The following is a 15231-nucleotide window of genomic DNA, read 5'->3' as shown; positions in this document are numbered from 1 at the left end:
GGAACGGGAGAAAAGATGTGTACAATGAAGACACAAATGCCTGGAAATCGCTGTAGCATGGGGAACATGCATGGTTATTTTTAGGAGAAAAGATGTGATGAGGTTGGGAAATTCAATTTGGCTCCCGGTAGCACGTGCTCTTGGGGCCAATTTTTTCTTTTCAAATGTCAAAAAAGTTGAGACATTTTTTTTTGTAATCTTTGTCACATACAAATGCTACCTGTAAATTTTGAGGCAAAAAGGTCAAGCATTTTGGGCATGCGCAAAAAAAACAAATCAAAGACAAAAATGTCACCCCAAAATGACTAAATTTGGTTTTTCACCAAAGAAACACTGCTGCTCCGTTCCACATGAAAATTGTCAAGTATGCTTGCGACACCAACACAATCATCTATAAATTTGTTCAGAATTTTTTTAAAACATTTACTTTTTTCGGGGTACTGTTCACCCAGGAGCATATGCTCCCGGGAGCAAAAACGCCACTCCAAAAAAAGAGAGATGTACTTTGCACATATACAGACGCTACTACACTCTTGTTTTTAGTATGCTAATAACTTGAGGTAAGAATTGCCCTATGCAGTCATTTTACTTTCCCCAGCAAATAGCAGGAGAACAATTGCGTAAACTTGGTAACAAAACACTTAGGAAAGAACAATCACAAGCCGTTTTCTCTGCGATAGCAGACATGTATAACATCACTGTTTGTGTACAAAATAATATCACCACTGGGAAACTGACTTTAAGTACAAATACAAAATGGTGTTGACGCAAAACAGAAATATATGGAGTAACGGGCAGTCATAAATGATGATGCCATGCATTCCTCATTGCACTAAAATGAGCATTTCATTGAAATGCAACCTTCGAACCCTTTTGAAAAACCATCCTCAATAACACGAGGTGAGTTCTGAAGGCAGCCTCTTGAGTTCTGTAAATTCATGTCCTCGCGACAATCTGGTGTGCTGTTAAAGAAAGGGGTACTTGCGTCTCGCTCCCAAACACCATATCTAGTAGGCGCAGAACTTTCCTTAAGTCGCTTCGACGGGGTAAGTTGGACAGAGTGTCTAAGAGCTTCTGAGAGCTCTACGCTCTCTTCACTGGAGTTAAACTGAGTAGGGCATTTCCTCTTTGATCCAGGTAATAGATTTAGACCTGTCACAGAACATTAGACATAATCAACTAATAAACATAGCTGACTAAATAACCTTGACAAACAGTAATGCCCCGGAAGAGTACCTCTAAATGTATTGGAAATGCTGCATTGTGATTCCATTGCACTGGAGCAGTCACTAGGGCGGTAGATTCTATAATTCACAAGGAAACTCATGAGAAACATACAAGTAGAATCTTCTAAATAACGTAGTATTCAGAAAGAAGTAAGAACTAAGCATAGAAGCAAAAGACTTCGGCGAGCCTATTATCATGCAGGATATACTCATCAGCATGCATATATACTTGCTTGTTTGGAACTGGTATTCCACATGCACATGCTGGACAGGCTATTCTCTTTCTTAACCAGCTTTCAACCTCTTAGGCACTAGTAAATGTGTACATACAATGCACGTTGATATTAGGTAGCATATTAATTATACACTGACATTAGGTAGGATACTAAGTGCACGTTCAGTACGTGGTTAGCATGGTGTTAATATTTGGTATGATACTAATTACATGCTAAACATGTCGAACTCTCACCCTTGGAGCAATCTAGGTCGTTGGACTGACATGGTATGATGGTCGAGATCAGTTGGAACTGCCCCTTTGGGTCTTTTCATATTGGTATATGTCAGACATTATGGCTTCTGAGAACATTGTAAATTATAAACCGACCAGACAAAAAAACTACTCCCGCTATGTCACAATACAAGTCCTTTTGACCATCAATTTCTTTGAAAGTATGTTTACCTGAAATAAAAATAACTGTACACTATTTCGCCTATGTTGGTAGTTTTCTATATTAATAGTCAAAGCTAAAAATGTTTGACCGACTAGGTTTTAAAATGGTCTACACTGTGGCACCGAGGAAACGTATTTTATTGTTAATAGTACAGTACAGAGCTACTAGTGACCCTAGGCAAAGCAGTACTCGGTCCTGAATCCCAAGAAGTTTCTTGAAAATGTTGACACAAACTCCCATTATAGCTCGTACCGAATCAAAGTATCCTTGGGCTACTCCTATAAACCCTCCACCAAGCAAAACAATTACAAGATTTGTGGAATGAAAATATACACAAGTTTTTAAGAAACATTTCAGGAAGGGAATTATTTGTGCATTCTTCTGCCAAAGGTAATTAGCGACCATAGTCTTAAATATTAACGGACCATATAAGCAGCAGCAACAGAACAATCAGAGGAAGCCAGAATCTGCTAAGGTACTTGTGCATTTAGACAAACTATCACAGTGCCCGTGCATTGATATGAAACCACCAAAAATAGCGAGGAGTTGAGTCACCAGCATGGGAGATTGTAGGAAGAATGTTTGTGTCCTGTGCCCGCTGCGCAGTTCCAACGAGAGAAGAGAGTGAAAAGTCGAGGAAACATGGAGGCTCGATCACTGGAGCAACTGAAATGGCCGCAGGAAAGCCATGGCAAGATTTGAAGCGACGCGGCATTTAGAATTTTGATGAAATGTGTGTGTGTGTGGGGAGGGGGGGGGGGGGGGGGCATTAAAGAGGAAATACGACACGAGGACGGATCTGGAAAGAAAAACAGTTGAGGACAATGTCTTTCACTGTGTTAGAATAAGCAAAACTGTTCATTCATGTATGCTATGATACAGGCCTTGGGTGGGTTGGGGAGGGGGGGGGGGGGGGGGGGAGTGATTGAATGAGGACGCTAAATCCTAGGAGGGTAGAACAATATTTTGAGTTAAGTCTCATCCCACATTTGTTTACTCGTGCCTTCTGCAAGAGTGTTGGTCTCACATGAGAGTAGCATTTAGTTATTTGTGTTTTTGCAAGAGTGCCGGTCCCACATGTAAAGAGTGCATTTGTATATTGGTGCCATTTGCAAGCATGTTAGCCCCACATGTGAGCATGAGTCTATTTGTTTACTTGTGCCCTTTCCAAGGTTGTTGGTCCCACATGTGAGTAACGTATGAATGGAGAGGAGTGAACTCGCCAACTACAAACTTTATTAGGAAAGAATTTGACAAGTCCACAGCAGGAAACTGAATGGCCATGGTTTAGGTTCAGCCATGGAATAAAGGCAATCAACTAAACTGCAAGTGTTCCAAAAGCGTATATAGGCAAGGAAGACAAACCTGTGCATGTGCTCCACAAAATCATCAATTATGACAGGCCAAGCACCTGAGAAATATACACAAACAAACAGTAATCAGTATCAAGGTAAATCCATTAAGGAAGTTGTGGACAGGATCAAAAATCCAGAAGGAGCCATATATAAGAAATGTAATTGTACCTTTTGGATCATAACCTTCCAGATCCTCGTTTACACACCTGCTGAAAGCTAGTAGCTGCTGCCAGGCGTCCTCAGAAATGTTGTGACGTTGGTACTTCTGAGGAAGGCAAAGATACAGATAAGCTAATATTACATGATAATGCTAGTATCTGGAGTGCCCCTTTTATGGAGTTAAGGATTTTATAATAGATAAATTTATTGAGTTATAGTCGAAAGCAAACATTCTAGTCTCAAAAGTAAAATGAAGAGCCCCAAAACTAGAACATGTCATAAAGTTCATATTGACACGTCATGGAAACAGGGAGATAGCAGATTATGCCAATTGCATTCTCTTCATGATATGAAATACAAGTTGAGATTTTCTAAGAAAGTATTGGGTGTTACTAGAAAACAAGACACTTGGCATGTTCAATGAGATGTTGATAGATCTATTTACCATCATGTACCAAACCATCAACTCTAGACTCAACACCACTGCAATGTAAGGGTGCAAGCAGCGGGAGTTGCAGCTACCCGCCCTACACCAGAAGTGTCCACCAATGATTAGAGTGGACAATGTGTTTGTCCACTACAGATTGCTAGGATTGATCTGGGCCACTGCGACAGATGCGGCAACCCCCGCATAGGCCTGCTAGATTGGTGCACACAGAAAATCTCAGTATAACTAAGCTAGCATTGTTCGACAATACCAACGGGATCAAAGGGAGAGCGTTCTCTTGCGGGATATGCAGTAAGTTGCCAGACAATTGCAGGCATTGTTGCTGCACGGCCTAGCGGGTTTAGCGGGTTGCCCGTGTCTGTTTGCACCCTTACTGCAATGGAACTCAATGTAGTTGACTGGACTAATGTCAAGTGGACATCCCTTCATGATCACATATTCTTCTTAAAGAGCTTGTTTGTTGATCCAATGGGAAGATAGCTGAAATTTTTATATTTTCTGGGGAATAATAAAAGTATACAACGCATAATTCAGCCCACACTTTTACTGCTCTCACTAAAACCAGATAAAGAACGAAAGCACTAGCAATACTGCAGAAGCAGTCATCATAAATGAAATTATAGACATTTGCATATAATTGTTAACCAGTAATTTGCGTACCTCAACAAAGTTACACCACCGGTCAAGCAATCGGAACCTTCCAACAAGAACTATCCTCCATGCTGCAAGAGCCTTCTGAACAGCTAAATCATGAATAGCAACACCCGGTTAGTCTTATTGGGATGTAAAAAATGACACAGCAGCATGCATGGGCGCGATCAAGGAAACAGGGCTTACTAATATTCTTTTGGCCATTTTCACGAGAAATGAAGAAGACAAAATCATAGAAGGAATTGAATTGGCTCACATCATCCTAATAAAAGGGGTCATAGATTAGCATAACGTATTGAGAAGCATTTGAAAAATGCATAATCTGCTTGGGAAGTGCCTCTTACGAACTCAAGAACTGACATGAGCTTGTGAATATCACCAAATATTCCATCCCTACATAAGTAATAGTGTATGTAGTCAGCCAAAGGGTAGAAAGAATATAAGAAAACAGAATATGACACATAAAAATTAAAATAAAGAAAACAGAATTTTCTTATGCATGGAATTATGTGAGTGTATTTGCCGTGGGTAGGTTATGGATGTGAGTAACAGAAAGCGTGGCATTGCTATTTCTAATAATTACAATAGAAGCGGTCAAACAATCACGTGTTATACACGTTAACACATGAACATGAGCTCAAGCTCTAAATTTACAGTAACAACAGACAGGTACAGAACAACTACGTATAAGTATGCAACATATATTACCCAATCTTAGTCGGGTCATCCTCGACAATGTTTCGACTCTTTATGTAATTAGGCAAGACGCTTTTGAGGAAGTCTTTTTCAGTGAGTAGCATAAAGACACAATACAAGTATGAACTACATTGTGATTAATTTGTTTTAACAAATGTCACTTTTGTAGTAAACAAACATCAAATTTTCAGTGAGTAGCATAAAAGACACAATACAAGTATGAACCACATTGTAACTAATTTGGTTTAACAAATGTCACTTTTGTAGTAAACAAACATCAAATTTTCAGTGAGTAGCATAAAAGACACAATACAAGTATGAACTACACTGCGATTAATTTGTTTTAATAAATGTCTCTTTTGTAGTAAACAAACATCAAATACTACAATAGGCCAAAACAGCTTTTACCTCATTCCTTCCATATTATCTATAGTTCGTGAAAGATCCGCCAACCCTTCCCTTGGGTTCGCATTTGTGCATCCAGATACAATACCTAGCAAGCAACGAACAGAACAACAATGGACTTGAGACAGCATATAAAGAAACATATGCAAGTAACCACATGCATAAAAAGAATTACAATATCATGTAGGATATGCTGAGCATATATACGAAGATTTGCTAACTTGATTCTGACAAATGATTGTGCGTTCGGTTATTAAGGAAATACAACCTAATTGAATTGTTCCAGGATATATCTAAAAAATAGCAGAATTGTGATTTCAGCCTCGAGCATTTGCCTAATACACGTTTAGCTCTTTTTTTTTGCGAATTTATACACGTTTAACTAAAACTTCTTGTGATCTTTTGCAACCCTAGAAGCGAGAAGCCAGCAACCTCTAAAGATGCTCACAAGAAACCAGACAATTGGCCAAAGGATAAACCCAAAGGCCACTTCTTTTCTCCTATCAGAATTTCTTAAAGATCACGCAAATGCAGAAAAGATGAGTCCGTCACCAAAAGACTCCTAAAATTCGTAATATTTGATCTCTGAAGTCTAAACCACCAAGTCGGCACGGATACGAGCAATTCTAACCCTGAAACCTCCGAAGCTCCGGCCCGAGACAAACCCACCAACGGAACGACGAAGCGAATTCGAAAGCGGGGGAGCTCACCGCAGTACTTGGAGTAGGCCTGGGCGGCGGCGGGGCACACGGCTAGGGCAGCCTCGAAGCCGCTGGATCCCATGGGCCGAGCCATGGATCCAGGCCCCTAAACCCTAACCCCGGTGCTCGCCGCCGAGGGGTCGGCCACCGACGAGTCGATCTCAATTGCAGCACGACGCGAGCAAGCAGAGCTGCAAGAGGAGGGGGGGGGGGGGGGGGGGGGGGGAAGAGACGTCAGAGGCGTAAGATTCGGGTTGGGTGCGGAAATGGCATGTCATCGTAATATAATCATTCTATGTGACCCGAGGCCCACCTGTCACTCTCCAAGCTGAGTGAAAAGTAGGGACTCCATGTATCCTTGTACAATAAGAAAGAAAAGGACATCAATTCATCAAGGAAGAGACCTAAATATGAATCTATGAAGAATATTGAAATCCTGCAACATGAAGAAACACAACAGTGTACTGCTTTTGTGCTATCTATGGCCTAACCGACGTCGATCATCGATCCAACGGATTTTGATTTGGGCGCTCGGTTTGAAAGTAATATATGGCGCTGACGTCTTGTATTTTACGTGTACGTAGGTGTTTATTGCTTTTATAGAGTACGTTACTTGGTGAAACGGTGCACATGTGTCTCTTGTCATTGCGAGCGCCATCAGAAGTAAAAGCGCACACACGCTCTCTACCAATTGGGAATATTTTACCCCTCTTATCTTCTAGCTTTCCTAAGGTTCTCGGTAAAACACATGTTTGATTGTTCGCACGGTGGCATGAAAAAAGTTGTTCACTTTTTTAACAACGGGAAGGACCCGAAGGTTCGAGATGCTAACATTAAATCATTAAAATTGATACACCCACATAGAAGGACTTCAAAAAGGATAAACATTACAGCCATCTACTTCCTTCTATGTAAACAAGGCCCCAAAAGTGAAACAAAGATTGCAATCCAGCCCTACTACATGTAGCTGTAGGAGATATGCCCTGGAGGCAATAATAAATGTTATTATTTATCTCCAAGTTTATGATTATGTTTATGTTCCATGCTATAACTGTTGTGGTTCCCGAGCCCGTATATCCATAAAGGCTCTGGGGAAAACCCATGTGCATGTGTGGAATAATAAACGATAAAATGTATTCCTAGTCATGCCTATAAGACTAGCTAAAATTGCATGATGATTATGTTTTCCCAATCATGGGCATGTCTATGCCAGCAACTTTGAGGGCACAATGTTAGAAGAACATTTGTGTTGAATCGACCCGAATTGAAGTTATGCTATGAGATACATTCGTCACAAGTTTATGGTTAATAACACAGAGATGGTTAATATTTGCATAATTCCTTAGACCATGAGAGTATTGAGTTTCTTCATACTTGCTTCATGAACTTTGGGGTTTGTTAAATGTCATCCGTAAATGGGTGGCTATTACGGCGGCTTACGAGTTCATGGAAAAGTGTGTTAAGTAACTTGATAGCTCAAGGTTGGGATTTGCTCCTCCGATAATGGAGAGATATTCTCAGGCCCTCTCGGTGTTATGGTATCCATCATCGTCTGGCCAGACACAGCGTGATTTGATCACAGGGATGCCGGAACACAGAAACGAGAAAAGAGAACAAAACCGGTAACGAGGTAACTAGCATAGTGGACAAGTTGTTGATCCACGGGGATGCAAGTAAATCTCACCTCGGGTATTTGTAACATATCATGAAACAACAGGAATAGCACACGGCAACTGGAGGTTCACTCGAATATTCATTCGTGTGGGTATAGGGGTCAATATGGGTGTCCACGGCTCCGATGTTGATCATTGATCGGAAAGGGTTCCGGTCATGTCTATACTTCACCGAACCTATAGGGTCACACGCTTAAGGGTCATCTATCTGTTGAATACTAGACAGGGAGTCTGAGAGAAATTTGCCGAAAAAGTTTCGGAGACAATGGAAAAGTTCCGGAGAGAGAATAGTGAAATAGTTTCGTAAAACCGAAAAGTTGTTTCGGGATATACCATTAAGTCAAATTGGTTTCGGGACATGCCTGATAATTCTTGGAGGGTGCCAGAATTATTCTGGAAAATTCTGGGAATTTTTCGGGATAAAAACCGAAAATGTTCCGGAGCTGCCGGTACCGGTTTGGTTGCTTTTCGCAGATGAAATTCACTTATCTAAAATTGTTTTGGAACGAATCCAAAATCATTTTAGTGGGTACTGGAATTATTCTAAGACCCATAGAAATATTTTCGGATTTAATGGACGCGAAAAATTGTCTTCATGAATAGTGAAAACACATTCTTGTTTGCTTTACGCAGATGAAAATCACTAAACCGAAATTGTTTCGGAACGCGTTGAAAATTATTTTAGTGGGTACTGGAAATGTTCTGAGCCCACATAAATATTTTCAGTTCGAACGGACGCTAAAAAATGTCGTCATGAATAGTGAAAGTGCTTTTTGCTTGGCTTCTTGGAGAAGCCACCTTGAGGGCCTTTTGGTATTATCCCCTTGGCTTCTTGGAGAAGCCACCCTTAGGCTTGGCCTATAAATAGGGGGTGGAGGGGCTGCCTAAAGACACACTCTTTCTCACATACAAGTGACATGCAATGATCTGGCTTCTCACTCCCTCCCCGCGAAATAGTTTTGTAGAGCCGAAAGGCTGTCTGGGTTCCGACAGGAACTAGTTCTGGATGGCGAAGCCCTGCCGGATAGATGACATCGTATGTGTGCAACCCCGTAGAGAGGTCGTAGTTTCGATCTTTGTGCCCGAGGGGCTGTTTTGAGAGTGCCTCCCGAAGGGCTGTCCAAGTGACGGTCCGAGTTCTGTGAGTCCTCCCGAAGGGCTGTCCGAGTGACCGTCCGAGTTTTGAGAGTACCTCCCGAAGGGCTGTCCGCGACACCGTCCGAGGAACTGTCCGGCCGCTTCTCAGAGGGCTATCCGTGGGGCAGATGAGGGAGTACATCCTCGCGGTTGGGAGGTTGTAAATCCTAGCTGCGGGGATCTGCACCGCCGATCTTCATCGACTTTACTTCCGCTGCGCTACGAGTCGGTAACGAAATGATCAAACCTTGTATGCAGTCTCCATAGTGGTCCTGAGCTGGTGTGTAGGTCGGAATTTTTTTATTTTCTGCTGCGTTACCCTACAGTGGCATCATGAGCCATGGTATGCGTAGATGCAGGTTGCGATCTAGAATACATAGAGATGTATGGGTGTTGCACAATATAATTAGGTAATAGATGAGGTCTATTACTAAAAATTATTTGTGCGGGTAGCAGATGAAATCTGTTACCTGATGTTCCTGTTGCTTCCCTTGAATTTGCATAATCCTGATCTTGACGGCATGGTGGAATCTCACAAAGTTCTGGCAATCCGCGACCCTTTCATGCTGCTCCTGAGTATGCTGATTGACAGATCAACGAAGTGCTAAAAGTTCTTTGGGTTCCACCATAGTTAAAGAAAGATGGATGTTTCGCAAACAAAAGGGCAATGCAGATATGATCTGCATGGGGGTCATGCGTATGACGAAGTTCAGTATGGGGCTCGAGATTTTATTATCTCGTGTTTCATACACCCCGCAAAGTTAATCTAGCGACTTGAATTATCATACTTGATGATGGACGTTGGTAGCTTCGGTTTGTTTCGAAGCCTTAGAAGCCACGAAAAACAAGTTTTTGCATGAACCGATTAGAGGCGTCTAACTTGGTTTTGCAGGAGGGTTTGAATGTGCATGTGATGTGGTATAGCAATGCTCATAATAGTTTGATTATGTATGATATGACTATATGATGTAAATTGATTAACATGACCTGCGTGTCATGATTCGGCATGATGGATGGAGCCATATGATTGTCACTTTAATGACCTACGTGTCAACCTTAAGTAATGCACTTATTTTATTAGCTATAAAGATAGCAATATTATCTGGTGCATCGACAAGGTGGTGGCAATCTTCGCGAAGGTGAACACCGACGCAAATGCTGAAGACGAAGAAATGAAAGACTTCTCCGTCAGAAAGGGCTGTACCATATCATGCTATTATGAATTACCTGAGATGTTTATCCCATACGGTGCACCCTTCTTGATTGCGCGGTAGTCGCTTTTTATTAGTGTGATCTCTCACTTAAAAATATCAAAGTAGTTAGTGTTCACCCAAGTGTAGCACCGTCTAAAATTCGTATCTTTTCGGGGTGTGCCATGTCCACATGGGTACGAACGAATTAAGAGGCATGAGGCGGGTGAGGTCAGACCTCGCAGCAAGATCACTTGGTTGTCTTTGACGTTCAGGCAGGATAGTCCTGAGCTCGGAACACACCCATAGAAAGATGAACAAAAGTCACATAGAGATGTGATTGGCAAGTTTGCCTACCGATTGAAATTCTCGTCATTAGTGATGTCCACATCAATGGCATTGAATTAAAATATGGATTTTGAATCACTCATAATCAATTTTGAGAGATGTTGATTTAAGTGGGAGCGCACTGTAGAATTAACTTGTTTAATTCTCGGTGCAATTAATTATGAATGTTGTCTAAGTGAAAATTGCATAATAGTTGTAGAATAATGGCTCGTGTTTCCACCTTCCCTGTTAAAATTGAATAGCTGTTAAATATCTGGTTAAAACATTACGGTTGGTAACGTAATGTGAGGATTGTCCTCAAGAGTGCCGAGAAGGACCTTGTCCTATCGCATGCTTTACTCCCGCTAAATGCTATGGATGATCAGACTCTCGTCCTTCGATCCAAAAGCTAGAATTCCACTACGATCAAGTGCAATATGTTTGCTTCCATGAAACCCGAACTTCGAAAGTTTTGGGATAGTTATGTGATATTCATGGAACTGGAAATTAATTTTCAGATACAAACAAAGGCTGAAAGATATGAAATATCCAAAGCGATGTTTGTTTGCAAACTATTAGTAAAGGTCTTTACTATGCATTAGACTGATAAGAGAGGGATCTAGAAGAACACCTGTCATACGATGAAAGGTGAATAAAACAACAACTTAAAGAGAAAGGAAGTGTCTGAAGGGTGTTAGTGAAACTTTCACGCCTAGGAAGTCCGGGGCTAACACCACTCTTAAGTTGGGTGCTTCTTCTGAGAGTAGGAGAAATACTAAAAGTTAAACTATTAGAAGTATAAAGGCAGAAAGAAAGGAGACTAGAATATCCAGCTCTTGTATGAATTTTATACAAGTTTTTGATGTATAGGAGGCTGGTCAAAGATATAGTTCTTGGGAATTATAGTTAAACATGTTAATCACTAATTCTTGGGTATTGTGAGTTAATCACAAAGATACCCGCTCGATTGCATTCTGTTGCAACTCGATGTAAGAACTACCATGGCCTGAAAGACTGGCCATGAATGAGGTTTAGATACACACATGGAACATAGTAAATGTTACTATATCTTCCATCGGTGTATTACCATATGTATTTATTTTCATAAAACATTTTAGAGTTTTACACAGTCTAGTCCATTGCATAAAGTATCTTGCAAGAAGGTTGTTCATAAGAGAACTTTTGATGTTCGATGTTATGAATAACAGAAGAGCCATACTTTCATTGTTAATGAGATGTATGTTATGAATAATGATAATAATATATTTCCTCTGTGTTACTTTCATAATTCATTTTTAGAGTTTCATACACTCTAGCCCATTGCACAACGTTGTTGCAAAAGGGTTGTTCATAAAAAGAACAATTGTTGTTCAGAATTATGAATAACATAAGGGCCATGCTTCCATCATGGGATGAGATGTATGCTATGATTATTGATGGTAATATGATACATCCATAACACTGACGCTAAATGTCGCAAGACTAAAACAATACCACACATGTGTGGCACTGCATTTGGTCACATTGGAGTAACCCGCATGGAAAAATTCCATTATGATGGATTTTGAAGTCGTTTGATTTTGAATCATGTGACACTTGCAACTTTCCTCCGAAAAGTGAAGTGACTGAAATACCGTTCAAAGGCCATAAGGAATGAGCAACAAACTTATTGGTGATCATACATTTTTGATGTGTGTAGTTCAATAAATGTTGTTGCAAGTAGTGGATTTATCTATCTTCAGAAATGACTCAAGTAGATATATGGATATTTGCTTGATGAGACGTAAGTCTGGATCTTTTGAAATCATTCGAAAGGGTTTTCAAAAATGAAGTAGAAGTTATTGTAACAAGAAAATTATGTTTCTGAAATTTGATTGTAGAAAGGAATATTTGAGTTACAAGTTTAGCGAATGTCTGATGAGTTGTGAAAAGAGTTTCATAACTTACACCTCCCGGAACACCACTATGAGTGGAAAGTCCGTGAAGATGTAATCGAACCATTTATGACATGGTAAGATCAAAGATGACATAAATAAATTTGCCATTATCATTTTTAAAGAGTAATGCTTTAGAGACTACGACTTTTACACTGAAAAGAGCTCCATCGGGTCTGTTGAAATGACGGCATGGTATGGTATGCCCAACCATATTATATCTTTTCTTAACAATTGTAATATGGGGCTTGTGTAAAAGGTTACAAACCTATTCCAAATCAGACAAGTGCTACTTTGTAAGTTATCCCAAGTCATTGGATTTTCCCCCACCACTATACCGAGGCAAAGGATTTTGCCACAAAATGGTATGCTTTTATAGAGAATAGTTCTTGCAAAAGGTGAGTGGGAGGACAGTGCAACTCGACGAGATAACAAGTATCTTCGTCATCAGGTCAAAGGAAAGGAACCTTAGAAGTAATTCAAGAGTTTCCTACTGCGACTGATGCGGAAGCCTCTACATGAGATGTATGGACTTCATTCGAACTTGCAGCTGAACATCGTAGGCATATATAGCTCATGCAAACCTCTCAGGTGCGCAAACGAGATATTGTTGTTAGACAACAATATACCTACGATACACAAGGAAGCGTTGATGGGCGCTGACTCCGGAATTAGCTAAATGCCAATATAATCCGAGATAGTTTCCATAAATGATTCAAGATTTAAATCTTGATAAACCCTCCAAAAGACTTAGAGTCTAACGGGTTGTAATGGGACTATAAACTGATATGGATAAAAATAATTTATCCATTAAGCTCGACTTGTTGCAGTAACAAGTTGAAGGAGTTGACTACAATGAGATTGTCCACCGTAGCAATGCTTAAAGTCGGTTCGGGTTAAACTAGCAATTAGTACATATTTCAAACATGAGATATGAAACATGGATGGCAAAAGAATTTCCATGAAATGGAAATACAACCTAGGACTTGTATGTGATACAATCCAAAGTATTTTGTCGGTCCAGAGGATGCTAGTAAGTATGCAAACTTCAGAGTTCCAGCAATGGACAGAAGAGAGCAAAGTGGAGTTAGAATCTTCGTTTTGATGAAATGGTCAAAAGAGTTTGACTTCATCAATGGGTAACGAAGATGCTTGTGGTTTCAAGAAAGTAAGTGGGAGCATAATAATATTTCTGAAAACCTTGTGTGCTTGACACATTGTTAATTGGAAATAAATTTCTTGACACGAATTAGGACATCATTTGAAAATAGTTTTTCGATGAAGTGCTTGGGCTAAATAGCCTTGATATTAGGCATAATGATCTATGGAGATAGATTTACCTAATAGGGCTGAGCAAAAATACATATTAACAAGTTGCTAAACCATTTAGCACTAAGAACGACAAGGAGTGATTCTTGTCGAAGTCACATGGAAAGAGTTTTTGCAAGAATCAGTGTCCCAAAACACTGATGAGCAAAATACATGATGGAGATTCCACACACTCTTGTGTTTGGATTAATCATGTATTCCATGGTATGTAAAACAACCAGATATGTTCGATACTCCCAAGATGTTGCGAGTATAGATACCAAAGTGATCAAAAGTACTGATCATGGGACAACAGCGAAAAAAAGGTCATTGAGTACTAAAGTAGCACTAATGACATGTTTTCTCGCAAGTGGAGATCATGAAGAGTTCGTTGTAAAAGGTTACATCGATACAGTCTTCATCTTTTCTCCATGCGATTTTCGATTTAAATTGAGGGTTTTGTGTAACACACCATATGGTGGCGCAGTTAGTTGGAAATTGTTCCAAACAAGTTACTGTGGTGAATTCTATAACAGAGGCGAAGTATGTTGCCGCTTTCGTAGCGACAAAGACAAATATGTTGAATCATATAGTTCATTCACGATCTTAGTATGGTTCCAAGAAGGCTTTGGTCAATGGACACTATTGCAGATAGTTGCTCCATAGCTTAGTCTGAGGAATCAGGTTTCGACCAATGATTCACATATATACAAAGCCAAGACCGCACAAAATATGAATTTTGTGAAAGCATGAAAATGCGAGGATATGTAGAGATACACACGGAGCTAAAATTTTCAGATATGTTGGACATCAGGCTATACCACATGCGAAGCATATTTTACACCGGTAATGCCATAGGTGTAAAGCTCATTAGCATTAACTAGATTATTGACTATAGTGCAAGTGGGAGTCTGTAGGAGATATGCCCTAGAGGCAATAATAAATGTTATTATTTATCTCCAAGTTCATGATTATGTTTATGTTCCATGCTATAACTGTTGTGGTTCCCGAGCCCGTATATCCATAAAGGCTCTGGGGAAAACCCATGTGCACGTGTGGAATAATAAACGATAAAATGTATTCCTAGTCATGCCTATAAGACTAGCTCAAGTATTGCTTGATGATTATGTTTTCCCAATCATGGGCATGTCTATGCCAGCAACTTTGAGGGCACAATGTTAGAAGAACATTTGTGTTGAATCGACCCGAATTGATGTTATGCTATGAGATACATTCGTCATAAGTTTATGGTTAATAACACAGAGATGGTTAATATTTGCATAATTCCTTAGACCATGAGAGTATTGAGTTTCTTCATACTTGCTTCATGAACTTTGGGGCTTGTTAAAC

General features: G+C 40.1%; 1 protein-coding gene across 1 annotated transcript; it reads right to left on the bottom strand.

Annotated features, from left to right (window-relative positions):
* Positions 1-641: 641 nt before the first annotated feature.
* On the bottom strand, positions 642-6568 carry LOC109754195 (defective in cullin neddylation protein AAR3). The gene is made up of 9 exons (XM_020313110.4): positions 6322-6568; positions 5615-5699; positions 4855-4903; positions 4697-4772; positions 4520-4602; positions 3421-3517; positions 3263-3308; positions 1237-1304; positions 642-1152 (listed from the first exon to the last, which is right to left on the bottom strand). The coding sequence occupies exons 1-9, from the start codon at positions 6404-6406 to the stop codon at positions 833-835; spliced, it is 909 nt and encodes a 302-aa protein (XP_020168699.1). The 5' UTR covers positions 6407-6568; the 3' UTR covers positions 642-832.
* Positions 6569-15231: the final 8663 nt, after the last annotated feature.

The sequence above is a fragment of the Aegilops tauschii genome, chromosome 2, assembly GCF_002575655.3.
Source record: "Aegilops tauschii subsp. strangulata cultivar AL8/78 chromosome 2, Aet v6.0, whole genome shotgun sequence".
Taxonomy (NCBI): domain Eukaryota; kingdom Viridiplantae; phylum Streptophyta; class Magnoliopsida; order Poales; family Poaceae; genus Aegilops; species Aegilops tauschii.
This window is presented reverse-complemented; position numbering and strand designations above follow the sequence as displayed.